The 19876-nt window shown below is 40.6% G+C and overlaps 1 protein-coding gene across 5 annotated transcripts; it reads right to left on the minus strand.

Moving 5' to 3' along the window:
* Positions 1-5101: 5101 nt before the first annotated feature.
* LOC144600090 (deoxycytidine kinase 2) lies at positions 5102-19854 on the minus strand. 5 transcript variants are annotated; one of them, XM_078411488.1, is made up of 9 exons: positions 19608-19854; positions 10199-10266; positions 9771-10079; positions 8970-9085; positions 7651-7844; positions 7379-7526; positions 7178-7293; positions 6985-7084; positions 5102-6565 (listed from the first exon to the last, which is right to left on the minus strand). In XM_078411488.1, exons 3-9 carry the CDS (start codon positions 9862-9864, stop codon positions 6539-6541), a joined length of 795 nt encoding a protein of 264 aa, XP_078267614.1. In that variant the 5' UTR covers positions 9865-10079; positions 10199-10266; positions 19608-19854; the 3' UTR covers positions 5102-6538. The 5 variants fall into 5 exon arrangements, with proteins under 5 accessions (XP_078267614.1, XP_078267615.1, XP_078267616.1 ...); XM_078411489.1 differs by having other exon boundaries at positions 19590-19854; XM_078411490.1 differs by lacking the exon at positions 19608-19854 and adding an exon at positions 18391-19570.
* Positions 19855-19876: the final 22 nt, after the last annotated feature.

The raw sequence follows: 19876 nt of genomic DNA on the forward strand, positions 1-19876 counted from the left end.
ATGGACTCTCACTCGAGCACTGTCCAAGTCTCTCGATGGCATCTACACCCAAAAGCTCAGAAAAGTTCAAAATGTTATTTGGAGGGACCACATCACCAACGTCCAGCTCTCTGGGGAGATTCCACCTCTGACCGAGAAGATTTTTAGATTTTTTTAGATTTAGAGATACAGCGCTGAAACAGGCCCTTCGGCCCACCGAGTCCGCGCCGCCCAGCGATCCCCGCACATTAACACTATCCTACACACACTAGGGACTATTTTTTTTAAACATTTACCCAGTCAATTAACCTACATACCTGTACGTCTTTGGAGTGTGGGAGGAAACCGAAGATCTCGGAGAAAACCCACGCAGGTCACGGGGAGAACGTACAAACTCCGTACAGACGGTGCCCGTAGTCAGGATCGAACCTGAGTCTCTGGCGCTCCGGCACTGCATTCACTGTAAGGCAGCAACTCTACCGCTGCGCCACCGTGCCGATCAGGTCAAGAAGGACGAGGCTCGCTGGTCATTGCCATTGCCATCCAGAAATACCAACAAACAAGGTTGTACTGTGGGAACCCACCCATGGAAGACGGAACCCGGAACGACCAAACACGACGATGCTGAATATGTTGAGGAAGACGCATATGTAGAGACAAAAGAGGAGCTTGCCAGCTGTATGGAGGACAGAGATGTGTGGTGCGTCCGTCACCGTGCCCGTCGAAAACCAGCACCACTGTGTCGCTAATGTTTTCTATGATTTTAATGAATTAATTAATGTGCCATAACAAAGTGAAGAAGCCTTTCAAGTTTTAGAATGCATCATCTGATGCATTGCATAAAAGAATCATTGCGCTGAAGTCATAGAATCATACAGCACGAAATCAGGCCCTTCTGTTCAACTCATCTATGCCAACCAAGATGCCATCTAACATGGCCTCATTTGCCCTGTTTGATCTATATCCCTCCAAACTATTCCTATCCATTTACCTATCTGACTGCAGAGTCCGGTGGAGAGACCCCTCAAACAAGGGAAGGGATATCACCATGATGAGCCACATGCTTGGCTAGGGGCTTCTGTTTCAGGATAGGTGCGAACACCACTGAGTATGACAGTTTTGCATGTGTAGACTGAGAATGTGTGAAGAGTTTTTGCACACTTTTTATTATATATATTTTTTTACTCTGAATGGAGTTTACTTTGGCATTTTTTATTAAACTGTCTTTTTAAGGTTGTTATTGTACCTGCTTCAACCACTTCCATATACAATCTTTGTGTGAAAAGGTCCCCCCCCCCCAGGTTCCTATTAAATGTTTCCCATCTTATCCTAAACTTATTACCTCAGGTTCTTGACTCTCCAACCCTGGGAAAAAGACTACTCATCGTATCTGTGCCCATCAAGATTATACACCCATATAAGATCATCCAGTCTCCCCCGCTCAGGTAATAGCTTGGCCTGGCCAAACTCTCACTATAAACTCTCACGATGTTGACTTTAGAAGATGAAGGCCGAGGGTCCACGAACCTGTCTTTAAATAGTTCAGTGGTGGGGAGTTAAAATCTATCTGGGCATGCACATCTCTGAAAACGTGTCCTGGACCTAAAATATTGATGCAATCATAAAGAAATCCCATCTACGCCTCTACTTCTTTGGACGATTGAGGAGATTCGGTATGTCAACGAATACTCTCAACTTCTACAGGTGTACGTTAGAGAGCATATTGGCTGGTTGCATCACACACGGTTAGGCAACTCGATCACCCAAGAACAAACGAGATTACAAGAAGTGGTGAACACCACCCGGTTCATCGCGGGTACTAACTTCCCCACCATCAAGGGGAACTATGGGAGGCGCTGTCTCAAAAAGACAGCCAGCATCATCAAGGACACTCACCACACTGTCTATACTCTCATTTCACTCTTGCCATCGGAAGAAGGTACAGGAACCTGAAAACTGTGATGTCAAAGTTCAGGGGCAACTTCTTCCTGACAACCATCAGGCTATTGAGCACTGCAAACTCCACTTAAAACACCAAACAACGAACTGTTTTAGTTGCACTAGGGATTTCAGAAGTTTCAATTGTAGTTTCATTTACTGGGAAAGGAAAGCTTTCACATCAAAAGGCCAATCTGTAATCTATACCAAGCATGATGCAGTCTGTTTAGGTTATTAACCTTAACATCATTAAGTGCTGACTATGTAAAATATTATGTGGTGATTTACGTATTTAGAAATCTCAATTATTCTGAACCTTCTTTGAATTAAATATATATTTGAGACTAAAAGTTTTATACACGTTATCAAATGTATTTCAAGACAGGCAAAAGACAGGAATTGTTTAGTCATATAGTGTGGAAACGGGACCTTCCGTCCAACTCGCCTACACCTAACATGTCCCATCTACACTAGTTCCTCCTGCCTGCGTTTGGCCCATATTCCTCTAAACCTGTCCTATCCATGTACCTGCCCAAATGTTTCTTAAACATTGCGATGATACCTGCCTCAACTACCTCCTCCGGCAGCTCGTTCCATACAACCACCACTCTCTGTATGAGTTACTCCTCATTTTTCCTATTAAATCTCTCACCTCACCTGTTTCAGAAGGAATAGTGGTGGGACCACTTTCTTGCTACCCTTGCATAAATTATCTTCACTTACGATTTAAGGAGTACAATTTTAAGATTTGTTGATGCTGGCAAATTGGTATTATAATTAAGAGAATACCTTTGACAAACCAAGACAAATAAACAAAATAAATATACATACAATTAGTGTCTAAGGCACAAACAATTCCAGATGCTTCAACAATGAACTCTTTTCTTCATAAGAGCAGTGCTGGGGACATTCACTGATGATTGCTCAACCTTCAGTACTGTTTGTAGTTGTTATTCAGCAAATGAATCAGTCCAAATCTGTAGTTTAAAAAAAAACCTTGCCACCCTTCAGCCATGAGCTAGGATACATTAAGTAACATTCATGCTGCAAAAGTACAGTGCAATACCCATCTCCAAATTCTCCCAATTACACTTCCACTCAGTGGTGCTACTCTTGTGGCGTCCCCCCCATCATCCAGAAAATTATGTGGACCAGCCACATGAATGCTGCAGCTAATAGAAAAGTTCAAAGCCTGGGCACCCTGGGGCAAGTGACTCACCTGACAACCCAAAAGGTCTCCATCACCTACAAGTGTAGGAAAAAAGCTGCAGATGCTGGTATAAATTGAAGGTAGACACAAAATGCTGGAGTAACTCAGCGGGTCAGGCAGCATCTCGGGAGAGAAGGAATGGGTGACGCCTTGGGTCTCGACCCGAGGCGTCACCCATTCCTTCTCCCGAGATGCTGCCTGACCCGCTGAGTTACTCCAGCAGTTTGTGTCTACCTTCCATCACCTACAATGTATATTGTGAAGTTGCATATCTCCTAACATAGAGCTGCATTGAACACAAGTTACTGGAGTAACTCAGTGGGTCATACAGCAGCTCTGAAAATGGATAGGTAAAATTTCAGGTCGGTAGAATGCCGACCCAAAATGTTACCTATCAATTTTCTCCAGAGATGCTGTCTGACCCACCCAGTCACTTTGCATGTTTTGACCAGATTATGACATATCCTTCGATCCATGGTGTCACTGTTAACTACTCAGGAACATGTAGGAATTATAACATCATAAGCCGCTAGGGCAATTAGTTATGCTATACTTTGAGTCTATCATCCTTTCCTATAGCAGGGTGACCAAAACCGAACACAATACTCCAAATGTGGCTTCACCAACGTATTGTACAACTGTAACATCCCAACTTCTATACTCAGCACCGACTTGATTCAAAGCCATCTTTAAGAAGGCCGTCTTGACCACCCCACCTACCTGTGATGCCACTTTCAAGGAACTATGTACCTGCATTCCTAGATCCCTCTGCTCCACATTCGCCCGTCAAGCCATTCAGAGAAGGTCCTGTCCTGGTTTGACTTCCCAAAATGCAGCCACGCACTTACCTGCATTAAACTTAATGAAGCACTCCTCAGCCCACTTGATCAAGATCATGCTGTGATTTTTTTATAACAATCTTTGCCATCTAAAATACCATCCACTGTAGTGAATTGTTCTTATAGTTTGTGTTTGGCCTCACTGTGGCTGTAGGGAACGCCGAAGACAGGTCAGGGGAAATTGTAATGACATGCATCCAAAAACTCAACACTGGCCCTCTGCAAAACAGCCGCCAAGTCTGTGCTTGGTCTTGTTGATGCAGAGTCCATACTGGGAACACTAACTGCAGTAGACCAGGCTGGAGCTAAGCCTAATACAAGCTTGATTTCTCATTTTTCCAGCTCTTATGTATCCCCAGGATTTTTATTTCCCCATTCTAATATCTGCAGCGTCTAACTTTTCACCTACATTAACACAATTTATTTCTCGTTAACATGCTAAAGGTGGGAGACTTTAACACCACCATGATGTGATTGACCAAATGGAAGTTGTGTAAATGGGAAGTCCCATGATCCTTCTAAAACTGAGCCTATACCTCATGTGAAGACAGAAAGTGACATGGTTCCTGAAGCTATTTATCTATATAGTGTGGAAAGTGGTGCTTTTGCAAGTGAAGCCAAGCAAGCAACACTTGTGAATTGGCATTTAACTTACTTAAAATAATTTTTCATTGATTATACATTAATCCATATCCAAGTCAGATGATTTGTGTACTATGCTTATTTAATGGCCTTGTGCCATTTTTTTCAATCCTTGAGGCAGAATGGTTATTGCAAATTCCCTACATCCAAGCAACGCCTTCCCCATTGCAGACTTCCAAAATATCTTGTTATCCCATCATTGTTTTTCTCTTCCATCATTAAATTACATAAATAACATTAACCAGTCACTTCCACAATGTGGTTACCAAGCTTGAGGAATTACGTAATCCTCTCCACTCTGGTTCATCACAAATATGTAGGCTACATAAACTACCTAGCAAAAATGTTCTAGAAACTAATATTTGCCAAATCAAATATTTAAATCCAAAGATTAATAATGGCCATTTCACTTTACTTTTTTGTCCTCATAATACAAAAAAAAAAAACTGAGTACACAGATGTATATTTTTATTGAAAATGGAAGAAAACACCATCTAAAATGAAGCAAAATACAATGGATATATATATATATACACACACACACACACACAATAATAAAAATAGAAAAAAAAATCAGGAACTCAAATACATGATGTAGATATATCATTTGCACCCATTTGCACCATAATTCCCAGAATGGCAGGACTTTCGTATGTTGAAAGACTGGATCGACGCGGCTTGTATACACTGGAATTTAGACGGATGAGAGGAGATCTTATCGAAACGTATAAGATTATTAAGGGGTTGGACACATTAGAGGCAGGAAACATGTTTCCAATGTTGGGGGAGTCCAGAACAAGGGACCACACTTTAAGAATAAGGGGTAGGCCATTTAGAACTGAGACGAGGAAAAACTTTTTCAGTCAGAGAGTTGTAAATCTGTGGAATTCTCTGCCTCAGAAGGCAGTGGAGGCCAATTCTCTGAATACATTCAAGAGAGAGCTAGATAGAGCTCTTAAGGATAGCAGAGTCAGGGAGTATGGGGAGAAGGCAGGAACGGGGTACTGATTGAGAATGATCAGCCATGATCACATTGAATGGCGTTGCTGGCTCGAAGGGCCGAATGGCCTCCTCCTGCACCTATTGTCTATTTTTTGCTCAATCTAGGTTAGGTGTTTTGTCATTTGTGAAAATACTTGTCTGGATAAAATTAATAAATTTCCATGTGAATGGAATATTTTAGAACATTGGCAATACCAAGAAGCACACAAACAAATGTAACCCTAGCCACTAAAAATTCCTTCTTAAGAAAATATGACAAAAATTTGCACAATCAAACTCCAAAACTACAGGAAAGCCTTTTCTCATTGTAATGATTTAGGACAGTGGTTTAATCTCATCTTGGAGGAAAAAGAAAATGACTAGACTCAATTGATGCATACACAAAAACAAATGTAAAATAGAATTATAAATGAATATTGAAAGCACCAGCAGCGAAATCAAGGACAATGCACGAATGTGAAAGTTGCAAGCAATGCTGGTTGAAGAGCCTGTAGTCATGGTTAGGAAAGACAATTTTTTATGAACACCTACCAAAAAAACCCCAATTTATATCCCTGCTTGAGGTGGCAATTCAAATTGCAAATTGTTCACGTGGTCCAAGATAATTCTTAATGCAATGCAGAGGAAGTGCTGCACTTTCAGCAGGTATTCATTAGAAGGTATGTTCGTTGGGATTATCTCATAATTCAGTATCATCATAATTTGGCAATGCAGTTTGAACAAAGGAATTGCAAATACTTGCAGTGTAGAATCTTGAACTGTATGCCAAATCTGGTGGATATTTGATTAGATACGATTTGCATTCTACCCAATGTTAAATATTTTTCAGATAAATTTATTCTTCAAATTTGGGTCATTTGTTTCAAGGTTTATACACTGCATAAAAATCAGTGCAATAAAATACTAGTTTGTAGTCAGTTCTCTTCTGCTATAATGTCTGCAAGAATGCCTTCACCTGTTAACAAAACAGATATATAACTGTTAATAGGTTTTCTACTGAACAAGTTAACATGAGAATGAACTAATAATTAGAAGTTCTATGAATATTGAATGATTTTAGAAACAGTTAAAAAAAAAATTTCACATGGTCAAAAAACCTTGAAATGATCTCAGTCAGCATCTTCCCCTCACTAAGTTTCTGATTTTAGGTCAAATTGTAAAACATCTATAGGTAGAATGCCAGGCACATCTTCTGCGAATCAAAATACTTTTAAAAAACTGATTATCTTCCATTTTTAATTCACCCAAGTGTTGAATTTTGTTTGGATACAACTCTTTAACCAAGTTCTGTTATCATTATAAACTAACCATCTTCTAGATTTGAGAATGGATTGGAAATGTTAACCTCTGCAGAGCAATATAATTCAAGTTTACCTTTTCCAGCAGGTCCTCTTGTTTAATCTTGTCGTTTTTAAAATCTTCATTAACATTTATCTCCAAAATAGGGATATCCTTCAGGTATTCAAAGTGAAGTCTGAAATAGGTCAAAAATAAATCATAGTAACTGTTGCACGGATTTTTAGCAAATAAAAGATATATAATTTAGAATGAAATAGATGTTACTGACTTCATTGTTCGGTTATGAAGCCAGGTTTCATGCTTGTAATTTAATTTCTCGAGGTATTCCAACTCGATCCCTTGTTCCTCCTCCCGGCATCTCAGACGAAGTCGTTCCATACACTTCTACCAAAGGACAAGTGATAATAATCAGTATTCAAAAAGCTTAAAAAGATCAGATTTAAAGAAAAAAGAAATCATTGATCCTTACCTCAGGGGCTATTCTGAGATAGATTATGGCATCCAATTCAATATCTGGTTCAAATTGGCTCAATGTCCAAGCATGCCAATCTTGGTAAATGGACCATTCTGTTTCATTAAGGTTTCCAGATTCAAACAAATTTGAAGTAAATATATACCTGTTTGGGGAAAAGGAAGAGCTTACTAAACATGATCAAATAATGTACAATCTTACAGGAGGAACCAACATTAGTGTAATTTTGTATCCTCCAGACAGAATATTATATGAATAGTTTGTCTCACCTGTCACTGTACACAGATCTTTCAAAGAATTGTACAGTATGTTCTGCTTCCTGAATCTTGGAGGACAATGACTTAAGTTGTGCCCGAACTCTACTCAAGCAAGCATAAGTTTGAAACGTGTACGCCCATCTGCTTGGTTTGTCATAGAGCATCTGGAGGAGATTGCCACCACTCTTTTGGGACGTTGTAAGTTCCTTTTATGGAAAATTGAATTAAAAGAAAGTTAGGGACACTTTGCCTGGATTTGTGTTCATCAATGTCAAGTAATTCAGCCCATCACTGCTGCAAAACCAGGAGAATTTGAAGACAGGCCCATCACCGAATTTCCAGCAACTGGTGGTTTGCCACCTCCTTTAATCCAGATAAAATGACGAGAACCAAAATTAAAGTGGCCCTGGAAGTCTCCTTGAAAATGGGTCTAGGCCGGGTGAGGTGGCCGCTCTCGATCTCATCTGGACTTCGAATTAGCCCCCTGCGGCATATCTCCCGCCCAGCCGATCCATTCCCTGAGCCACAGTATCTTGGCCCGCGGCGTCCTATTTTGTACCACCGGATTCCTCTTGGAGACCCACACCAGATGGTGGACGCACTCACCGGATACATTTTTGACAAATCTCTGGCCGGCCTGGTAGTCCTGCTGGGAAAATGCAAGTTTCACTGTAAAATTAATTTAAATGTACAATTATCTTTGTTTCTAGCAGTCGATGCTGCTTTAGAGACATGGGAGGTGTATAATTAGTGGGTCAGATGTGTTTTGTTGTATCATTATAACATGACCTCTGTTGTTCCAGCAAAACGGATAATAGGGCAAGGTTCTGGAACCAAGGGTGCTGGAAAATCGGTGGTGGGCCAGTACTAGTTTCACAACTACACATTAATTTTCCACCAGTCAGACATTAAAATCAGGGAAGGTTTGCAGATCCAGCAAGCAATGACACAAGAAAATGCAGGTGCTGGAATCTTGTGCAAAAAACAATGTGGTGAAGTGCAAAGTAGGCCAAGCAGCATGTGTGGAGGAAACGGCTAGAAATGTCCTGTCCATTCCCTCCACAGTTGTTGCCCGACTCACCGAGTCACCAGCACTTTGTTTTTTGCTCAATCTCAAATCTGAGTGAGATGAGACATCAAAAATACTGTTCTGTAAATTATAGTCAGGACAATTATTTCAGAAAAGTTAAGGCAGAAGTTGAACATGCATTATTTGTTGAATCTTTCAGCCTTTAAAAAAACCTACTTATTTTAGAAATTGGGCAGAAAAATGGCTACGAACAATCATGATTCGGAAGCTAAGCAAAATATATTAGACAATCTTTGTTTACCTGGAATTCATTTTCAGTAGTTTGCACGTTACACCATTTCGCAATAGGTTCAGGAACGACTTCCCACTCATCACTGGCTTTATCCAACATTTGGAGAAAAGTAGATTTCCCTGCAGCTATTGGAATATAAACGCAGGGTTATACTTTTAATTTCAACAAAAGCATCACATGAGCACATCTACAAATATTCATCAAAGGAATTTAACTCAAATGACATAGAAGTCACTACGTTTTTATACAATAAATATCTATTCCAATTTCCAGGTACTGTTTCTTCACCAGATTAATTGGTGAGGCAAAATATCGGACTGCCGAGGTAAAGTATAAAACAACAAAATCAAATTAAATTAACATTTGTCAATTAGAAACACAAGTGTAACACAACTGGTAGTGAGAATAGTCCGAGCTGACCGGAAGATTTCCCGCGCAACTACCCACTAGACTTTGACAGTTGGAACTTTGTTACAAGGTGTAGAATTTTACACGAGAACACACATAATTGATCCGGTTATTATGCTTCAACTTTATCCTTGAGAAAACACTATTTCTAAAATGAAAGATCTCTCTCTATTACCTCAGACAATACAATGGAAACTTCCAACCCGCCAAAAACACAAGGCGTCTATTTCTAGTCATTACTCTTTAAAAAATCCAAAATTAAATTTAAAAATCCCGAAAAGTGAGATTATCACCATCATATATTCACCCTGTAATCAACGCTGTTATATTAATTCGGAGACCGAGATCAATTAACATGCATTTGTTTTCATTTCAGAAATAACTGTAATCTATTTCACTCACCGATATTCCCTTCGATGGATATCTTTTTCACTCTCTTTTCAAAACTGTCATTGAAAAGGGGGCTAGCGCACACTATTTTTGGAGGAATAGCCATCCTTTTTCTGGTCGAAACTGCAGCTTCTCGCTGTCAGCGCTGGAGACGTTTGAAAGTGGCGGGATCTGATCAGATGACTCCGGCATTTGTACCGCCTTTTCCCGGCCGCTCCTCTTTGATAGCACAATTTAATCCACCCCCAGGAACTGCGTAACAACACAAACTATTGTACTGTAAGTAATTACCATCATTCTTCGTGCCCTTGCATTATTACCCTAGAAAAAAATGAAAAATAACGGCGGTATTTTCATTAAAAATGAACACGAACAGAAACTCAAAAAGTGTTCAAAGGAAGAGCTAATTTCCAATTAAGTAATAAGGTTTTCGGCGCTACCTCAAACACGAATTGCAGTTAACTTTTCTTTCGCTGGTGGCAAAAACGTGAAAGATCCGAATTGAATGCTGCAAGAAAAATACAATCGGTCTTTAATTCATGTTCTAAGGACTAATAGTAGATCACCGATGTATTATTTTAGTATACCACGTGTTTTGGTTAAGATGCTAAACTTATATTTATAGTCAAACTATACTGTTATAATTTTTTTGCTACCCAAAAGCAAACTATTCTGATCAACTGATGATTCTGCCTCGTTTCATTTTCCCCTTCATTACATTGATTTTAGTCACTATAAACGTGCCCTCTGGTGAAAACAGCAGTACAGAATATATTACCAATTGGATGATTTACAGATATTCTCAAACCTCCTTGAAAAAGTGCAAAATGTCCATTGACACCTAGATTTCCCTTGCCTAGGTGGAAACATAGAAAATAGATGCAGGAGTAGGCCATTCGGCCCTTCAGCCAGCACCGCCATTCAATATGATCATGGCTGATCATCTAAAATCAGTACCCCGTTCCTGCTTTTTTCCCCATATCCCTTGATTCCTTTAGCCCCAAGTGAAGCATCACTCCCTGACAAGCTCAATGCGTTCTAAGCACGCTTTGATAGGGAGAACACTGATGTGCCTTCCCGAGCCCCCATACACCCTGATGGTATTAGTCAGTTACAGAAGCTGACGTCAGAAGATCCTTCAGGCGGGTGAACCCTCGTAAAGCGTCTGGACCTGATGGTATACCCAGTCGAGTTCTCAAAACCTGTGCAGACCAACTGGCTGGAGTTTATGCAGACATTTTCAACCTCTCATTACTGAAGTCTGACATTCCCACCTGCTTTAAGAGGGCATCAATAATACCCAAGAAGAGTAAGGTAGCTTGCCTTAACGACAATCGACCAGTGGCACAATATATATATTATATATGTGTGTACTTGTGAGCACGTGTGTATATATACTGAACTTTTTTTCGCTCGTTTAGTACATTGTTTACAGTACTATGTTTACATGTTCTGTTGTGCTGCAACAAGTATGAATTTCATTGTTCTATCTGGGACATATATGACAATACAACACTCTTGATTCTTGGGCTAAATCTAACTCTCTCTTGAAAAGATTGGCCCCCACTGCCTTCTGTGGCAGAGAATTCCACAGATTCACAACTCTCTGGGTGAAAAGGTTTTTCCTCATCTAAGTCCTAAATGGCCTACCCCTTATTCTTAAACCGTGACCTGTGGAGAAGCAGTATGCAGATTGGCATAGAGAACTTTGATTCTAAGCTTTGGGAGCAGGCATATCCCCAGTACAAATGATGTGAAGAAGTGCACAAACTCACAAACTAAATCCAGTCCCTCTTGGCCCATCTGTAGGAGATACTGCGTTTAACATCAGTTATTTCAACCCAGAAAAATAGAGTGAAGCAGATCATCTTCCAACCTGAGGGACTCCCTAAGAAGAAAGGTTACTAATCATACAAGCATTAAGTTGCTGAAATATGACAAAACCCATCTGATCCACAAGTGGGTTTTTGATTTTTTTTTCCTTATCTACAGTCTAGATGCAACTTCAGTCCATACTAAAGAAAGTTATTAAACAATCCTTTACAAGGCACTCAGTTTTATCAAAATCCTAACTCCAAGACCCTTCACCAACTTCTGGGTGAGAAGGGAAATGGGAATAAATGCTGCTCTTACCTTGATGCAAACATCATGAGGTCGAACAAATGAAAAAAAAATCTGAAGAGCCTGAAATGTCACAGCCTATATTTTCTTTTTTTTTAAATCTTAATGCTTGTACGATTGGTAACCTTTTTAAAAATAGATCAAAACACTAAATTTGTAACACTTTCTGTCATTAATTTTGTTTTCAAGCATTTAGAATTTTCTACTTTTAACACTGGCAAGTGGTCTTCAATATTTTGCCAACTGATCATTCACGATTGAAATGCAATTATGTTGGCACAGTATGTGAGCACACTGCCGGAATGAATTCCATCAGAATTTCCGACATTTACATTTCATTTTAGCTTTATTTAAAATCTCAAGTACATCCACATGTGAGCACTTTCCTGTAGGTGCTGCTGCGTAACTATTTTTTCCTCCTTCGAAGCCTGTAAAATCTAATGGGCTTCAGGTGCCTGGGCCCCAAGCTCTGGAATGTACCTCAATGCCAAATTTTATTTGATAAGACTTCTGTGAAGCATATTTGAAAGTGTGAATACATCACAATCAATCTAGATCATTATCAAATCAAACTTGAAGGTTTCAGAAAATGCTGGAGTAACTCAGCAGGTCAGGCAGCATCCAGGAGAGAGGGAATGGGTGACATTTCGGGTTGAGACCCTTCTTCAGACTGATCAGTCTGAAGAAGGGTCTCGACCCGAAACGTCACTCATTCCCTCTCTCCTAGATGCTGCCTGACCTGCTGAGTTACTCCAGCATTTTGTGATACCTTCGATTTGTACCAGCATCTGCAGTTATTTTCCTACACAATCAAAACAAACTTTACTTTCCCCTTTACTGAAACACTAATTTACAATTTAGCATTTATTTAAACAGTGCCTTTAGTAAAGTTGTTGTAAAGAAGCCTTATCAAACTCAGGAATGATGGCAAAGTGAATTAAGATGGAGACTGAAAGCACTACATTGAATTCATTGAATCTGGGTAGGCAAAAGATGGAAGAAAAATGGTGCGAGAAGGCTCTATTTTGGAGAGGTGAAAGAGTTGCTTTAACTTTGCCATCATTCCTCTGTTTGATAAGGCTTCTTTACACCAATTTTACTAAAGGCATTGTCTAAATAAATGTTAAATTGTAAATTAGTGTTTCAGGAAAGAGCAACTCAAGGAACGAAGGAGATTATGGAGAGTGGTAGACGCTGTCCAGTCCATCACAAATACTGACCTCCCCACCATCAAAGGAATCTATAGGAGGCACTGCGTCAAAAAAGCAGCCAATATCATCAAAGACCCACATCACCCTGACCATGCTTTCATTTCCCTACTAACATCAGGAAGTAAGTACAGAGACCTGGAAACAGTAACCACCAGATTCAAGAACAGCTTCTTCCCAGCAACCCATCGGCTTCTTGAACATTGTACAACGCTTACCTCAACAACAATAGGAAAATAACTGCAGATGCTGGTACAAATCGAAGTTATCACAAAATGCTGGAGTAACTCAGCGGGTCAGGCAGCATTTCTGGAGAGAAGGAATGGGTGACGTTTCAAGTCGAGACCCATCTTCAGACAGAACGCGAGACCCTTCTTTCCCGAAACGTCACCTATTCCTTTTCTCCAGAGATGTTGCCCGACCCGCTGAGTTATTCCAACATTTCGAGTCTTATCTTCGGTGTAAACCAGTATCTGCATTTCCTTCCTACACATGATCGTCTATGGTCTGTGCCTTTGGTTGCAAAAAGGACTTTGGGTTTTCACTATTTATGGTTACCTAGTATATCCGTTATTAATTAATTATTGATTATTATATATCAGTGTGTTATTGCATTTGTGGGCCTGTTAAGCTGCAGGAAGTAACAACTTCACTGTTGCGTTATTGGTACATATGATAATTGAAGACTCTTTACTCATTAAAAGCAGCTGATGGTAGTTGCAAAAGAACAGCATCTCATAATGAATTCTCTTATTCTACCCACATTGGTACATGAATATGAAAGATGTAGGGACAAATTTAGGCAGGCGGGACAGTGTGGATGGGCACCTTGGTCGGCATGGACAACTTGGCTGAAGGGCCTGTTTCTGTGCTGTATGACTTTATGACATTCCCAACATAGTCAACATGGATGTCATGGAATCTAAGCAGCTTTTTGCAGGGAGGGAAATATTTACCAACTAGAAAACATTAAAATGTCTTCATTTATAAAGGGAGTAGGCAAACTAAATTTCTCTAAGCACAAGAATATGCATTTGCTGAAATGTACTTGTCACTGTAAAGAAAATGTTAGGTAGTTAAGTCTGAAGAAGGGTCCCAACCCAAAACGTCATACATCCATATTCTCTAGGGATGTTGCCTGGTTAGACCAGCACTTCTTTTTTGCAATCCAGCATCTGCAGTTCCTTGCTTCCACTTCGTTACCTGAGCAGGTTCTATCAACCTTGGCAAACTTCTTAACAACTAACCATGTCTTTAAACACCCATGTGTTGTTAATGGCACTCTTTTAATTTGAAAATGAAGGGTATCTAGTCTGCTAACCTGCTGCTTCTGTCCTATCATTTACTAAAGTTACTGAGTTATTTTAAGTCAGTCTTCCAGTACTTCCGATGAATACTCCTCCGTATCCAAGTCTTGCTCATTCACTAATCACACAAACCCTCAAATAAACCAGCATTGTTCATGCTTCTCTTAATAAAAACGATTTCTTCCAGTCAAAATCACCATCCTATATTCAAAAGAGACTCCTCATTGGCTCAACCCTCTCACTGGCATCTTCTCACTAAGCTCCCTCTTCCAAATGCATTGTCACAGCTGCACACTTGCTATACATCAGTTCCCTGTTCACATTCTTCCTAACTTCTCTAACTAAAATAATAATAAGCATTAGCAACAATACTGAAACCAATTGGTTGTCCCTCCTTGTCATTTCATTATTTCGGTAAATACTGCTTTTCCTTCAAAGTCTGCTTCTGTTATCGTCAATGGATACTATCATTACACTGTCCATTCCTATCAAATTGCAGATCCAAGGAATTGCAAATGCTGGATTACAAAAAAAAGCCATAAAGTGCTGGAGCAACGCCACAGGCCAGGCAACCTCCATACTGATTGTGCTGGTTGGGGGGTGTGTGAGGAGAGAAAGCTGGAAGAGCGGTGGTGGCAGGACAAATCCTGGCAAGAGATGGGGGCGGGGGGTATTAACAGACAGATGGTTGGACAAAGGCCAGAGATAAAAAGCCAAAATGTGTGATATAAGGATAGAATAGGTGTGAATTATGAAGCCAGAGGATAGAATATAGGTGGAAGAGGACAGGGCAGGTGGAGGGGAGAAATGGGTACAAATCACCCTCTCCTTTCTCCGGCTTCACAATAAGCGAGTTCGGTATTTCGACTGAGCATGCGCAGGTCATAGGTCGCGGGGGCAAACCATTCTCGCCGGCTGATCTGCATGTAAACAAACCTTTGTTTCATCCGTATTTTCCAGTTTTGCTTCGTAGGGGTAAGAAAATACTGCTTTCAAAACTGTTAATTAGGTATACATGGTTAGTTTGTACAACACCACAGTGATTTTGTAGGTTTTATTGCCACCGCAGCAAAAATCAAGTGAAGAGGAAAACCTACCCTGGGAACTGTGCATTGGGCCAACAGTTTGAGTTGTGAATGTGCAGATGTGAACATTGTGTCAGAGAGTGTGTTAAAGGGGCGGGCGGCTCAGACTGATGCCACTGAGTTTGTGGGTCCAAACACTTCGCCGGATTTCCTTGCCCCTCCGGCGAAAAATGAAAACATATCCGCGTCACGGGATCACTCCGTTTGTTTTGTTAGTGTGTTTCCTGTCTGTAACCTGCTCCATTACAGCTACACAACTAATTAACAGAGGCTTTACACTTGAGTCTTGGGTTCAGCCATTTTAATTCAGGATCTCCTTGGCTAGTGCCTCATGGGTAATATATCCCCGGTACTGCGCCACAGAGTGCGCTATTCCTATGACATCCCCCTTTATTTACAAAACAGATATGTACAGGAACTTTACATGTATAGCCATAAATTAAATTCTTCCATGGCATCTTATTTCACTGAGTCCAACATGTCTCCAACAGTCCATTTTCCAACATGCCTTTGACAATCCATTTCCGTGGTAGCTTCCAAATTCTCCTCCCTTGGATCTGCGACAGTTCAGTGCTCGGAATTATTTAAACTTTGAACAACACATGTCTGGTTCCTCATTCCCTTTCCCCTTTTTATTTATTAAATTGTTTGTTTATTTATTTAGTTTTAAAATGGCCATTACCACTACTTCTACATAAACTTTGCATATCAAACTATAACCGAAAATATAACATAAACTTTTTTAACATAACCTAATAGACTTAACATCTATACTCAACTACATGTGCAGGCCCTATCCTTATTTGGGCACATAAACCTGCAGATAGCATGGTTTTCGAACGCATCTACCCGATCTTGTTGTCAGGGTTTGATGCTCCCTGGGGACCAGTGATCGGCTCATAGGTCGATTTTCTCGCTCCGGTTCAGGCAACGTCACCAGGTCATCCAGGTCAACATCAACGCGATGAAATGGCTCGTTGATCTTCCTCAGATTGCGCCGATTCTCACGATAGATGACGCCGTCCTCGGTTCTGACTTCATAAGATCTGGGAGCGCAACACGGCCTACAACCACAGCCTTCCTCCAGCGCTGATGTCGATCATCGGTCGGCTTCACTCGAACTGGATAGCCAGCTTTCAGGGGAATCAGATCTTGAGATCGTCTGTGTAGTAGTCTGCTTGTCTGTCTCTAGTTGCTCTCAACTCATCTCTTACTTTTTTCGGAATTTCAGGTTTGAGCAGCCTCTGAGTAGTCGGTAGAATGGTCCTGGTACGTCTGTTCATCAATCTTTGAACTGGACTGCTACTCATGCCAGGTGTTGATGTGTTGCGAAAAGCTAGTATGCTCAGGTAAGGATCAGATCCGGCAGCCTTAGCCTTCCTCAGCAATGACTTCGCAACTTTCACACTGCTCTCCGCTTTTCCATTATGCTGTGGATAATAGGGTGATGCACTCAAACTGCCACTTCTTGGTAAATCTCTTGAACTCCTCAGTTGTGAACTGTGGCCCATTATTTGTGATGAGCTGATCTGGTATTCCATATCTTGCAAACTGGCCTTTGATTTTATGGATGACATTCACTGCCAGTGTTTTCTCCAGATAGTCTATTTCCCAATATCCTGAGAAATAGTCCAGTGACCAAATAGTTCCTTCCATCCAAGTGGAACAAATCTGCACCCACCTTCCCCCATGTCCTCTCTGGAATTTCATGGGAATGCAGTGTTTCTTTTGGTTGCTCTTTCCCTTGAGCTTGACAAGTCTCATATTTCTGTATGAAGTCCTTGATTTCTGCACTCATTCCGGGCCGGTGCAGACATTCTCTTGCCCTTCTTAGACAGCCATTCACCCCAATGTGGGAATCATGTACTCATGTGAGCATGTCACGTCTCCTGGCTTTGGGGATGATTACTCTCTCTCCCCTAAATACGAGGCCATCTCCAACACTCAGCTCGTCCCTTACATGGAAATAGGAAATAGGTTCTGGGTCAACCTCCTTCTTGTTCTCTGGCCAGCCTCGTTTGATCACCTCTTGCAGTTTCTGCATAGTCTCATCTTTTTCTGTTGCATCCCTTATGCCATTTAGCAGAGGTTTTACACTCGAGTCTTGGGTTCAGCCATTTTAATTCAGGATCTCCTTGGCTACTGCCTCATACAATACAATACAATACAATACATCTTTATTGTCATTGTACAGGGGTACAACGAGATTGGGAATGCGCCTCCCATAAGATGCAATAATTTAGTTAGTTTAAACAACAGCAACCCAACGAAACAAATTGTAACAGTTTTAAGACAGAATAAAGTGCAAGTAGATCTGTGCCGGATCACTGTGCGATGTGACCATCCGGCTCAGCAGGACCGGTTCATAGCAGCTATGGCCCTGGGGATGAAGCTGTTCCTGAGTCTGGAGGTGCGGGCGTAGAAGGCCTTGTATCGTCATGGGTAATATATCCCCGGTACTGCGCCACAGAGTACGCTATTCCCATAACTCCGCTCCCCAACTTAATTCTGAAGTGCAAATTAACGGCAACATTTTCATTAATTTCAATATTTCAGACAAAACGCAGCGAGCAGGTCTGCGATCGGGTGAGAACACGCTCGGTGCAGCACTGAAACAGGTTGAAATAGAAAACGCTGTCCTTAACTTGCATCAGACTTTAACCACGACAGATATTCTAGTCTCAGAGATGAACCGTGACTCATTCAGAAGTCTCTTGATAGTTATAGAAATCATACATTTCATTTTCCACCCCCCTCCAAAACAAAGAACAATAAAAAATGCTTGTTATTCAGTCACTATCTTGCTCACTCACTGAAGCATAAAGCAATAAAATCTACAAAATCATGTCGTTTTCTACAAAGTAACCATATATTCACCTAATTAACAGTTTTGAAAGCAGTATTTTCTTACCTCTATGAAGCAAAACTGGAAAATACGGATGAAACGAAGGTTTGTTTACACGCAGATCAGCCGGCGAGAAAGTTTAGCCTCTGCGACCTATGACCTACGCATGCTCAGTCAAAATACGGAACTCGCTTATTCGCTCATCTTCTATTGCCATCTTATTTTTTTTTATCTCTGGCCACTGTCCAACCATCTGCCCTTTAATAACCCCTACTCATGTGTACCACCCATCACTTGCCAGGCTTTGTCCTTCCCCACCTACCTATCTTTCACCCTCCGCCCTCCATAATCACTGAAGAAGGGTCCCAACCTGTAAGATCACCTATCCATGTGTAGGAAAGAACTGTAGATGCTGGTTTAAATTGGCAGGTAGACACAAAATGCTGGAAGAACTCAGCAGGACAGGCAGCATCTTTGGAGAGAAGGAATGAGTGACGTTTCAGGTCAAGACCCTTCTTGACCTATCCATGTTCCAGAGATGCAGCCTGACCTACTCAATTACTCCAGCACTTTGTGTCTTTTTTCCCCATTAGTTTGGAATTGGATACAACACACATGACTTTTCATTCTTTATGTACATTGCAAAATAGAAGTGCCCCAAACAATCTATCTCTTTGTGATATTGCCCACAATCATGGAGTCAGCTCTTAGAAATACTCATGTAATTTTCTAACCTTTACCGTTTCCTGAAAAAAAAACCAGGGCTTTTTTTTACACAAACTACAAAAAATCTTCATGAATTATTTTTCAAGACGATACACTATCTGCTTAACCAATACTGCACATATAACAAAAAATATTTTGTTTGTTAAATGTCAATTATTGTTCATCACTTGCATACTTCTGAAATATATTAAGCCACAACATGAAATAATGCAACACGGCTTAATTATTTGTTGGGGGCTTCTGCAATCAAATATATTAAAATGAACTCCTTATACGACATTCATTTTCTTCTTATCTGTCTTTCAAATTAGATAGCATTCTCTTTTGAAATGTGCATTTTTCATCTGGATAAAAATTAATTTATTTTAAGACATGAATGTCCCACATATTAAAATAGATCTTAATAACTACTAAATCTAGTCATCACAAACGCATCGTTCCCCTTTTCGCTTGTATTAAACGCTCTTTCAAGCACTGTTTTGGCAGAATGGTTGCACATCATCACAGACATCTTTCCCATCATATTAACATTAAATCACCACAAATAACGACATTACTTGTACTGCATCTGATTTCCCCGCCCCCCGTCCCCCGTAAAACAAAATAACAACGTAGGAAAACAGTTAACTCTCTGGGTTATTATTATAATTTTTTTTAATCGATTCCCCAGTTCTTGTATTTAAAAAGAATAATTGGTTGTGGTTTAAAACAGTGAAAGGAAAGGAAATAAAATATCATCAGGCTGAAGAGAGAAAGACACCCTGGGCAGGCCGGCCGGCCGGCCGGCCGGATCTGCGCAGGCGCGGTGTGCGCGTGACGCGTGTTT

Source organism: Rhinoraja longicauda, chromosome 14 (genome assembly GCF_053455715.1).
Source record: "Rhinoraja longicauda isolate Sanriku21f chromosome 14, sRhiLon1.1, whole genome shotgun sequence".
NCBI lineage: Eukaryota > Metazoa > Chordata > Chondrichthyes > Rajiformes > Arhynchobatidae > Rhinoraja > Rhinoraja longicauda.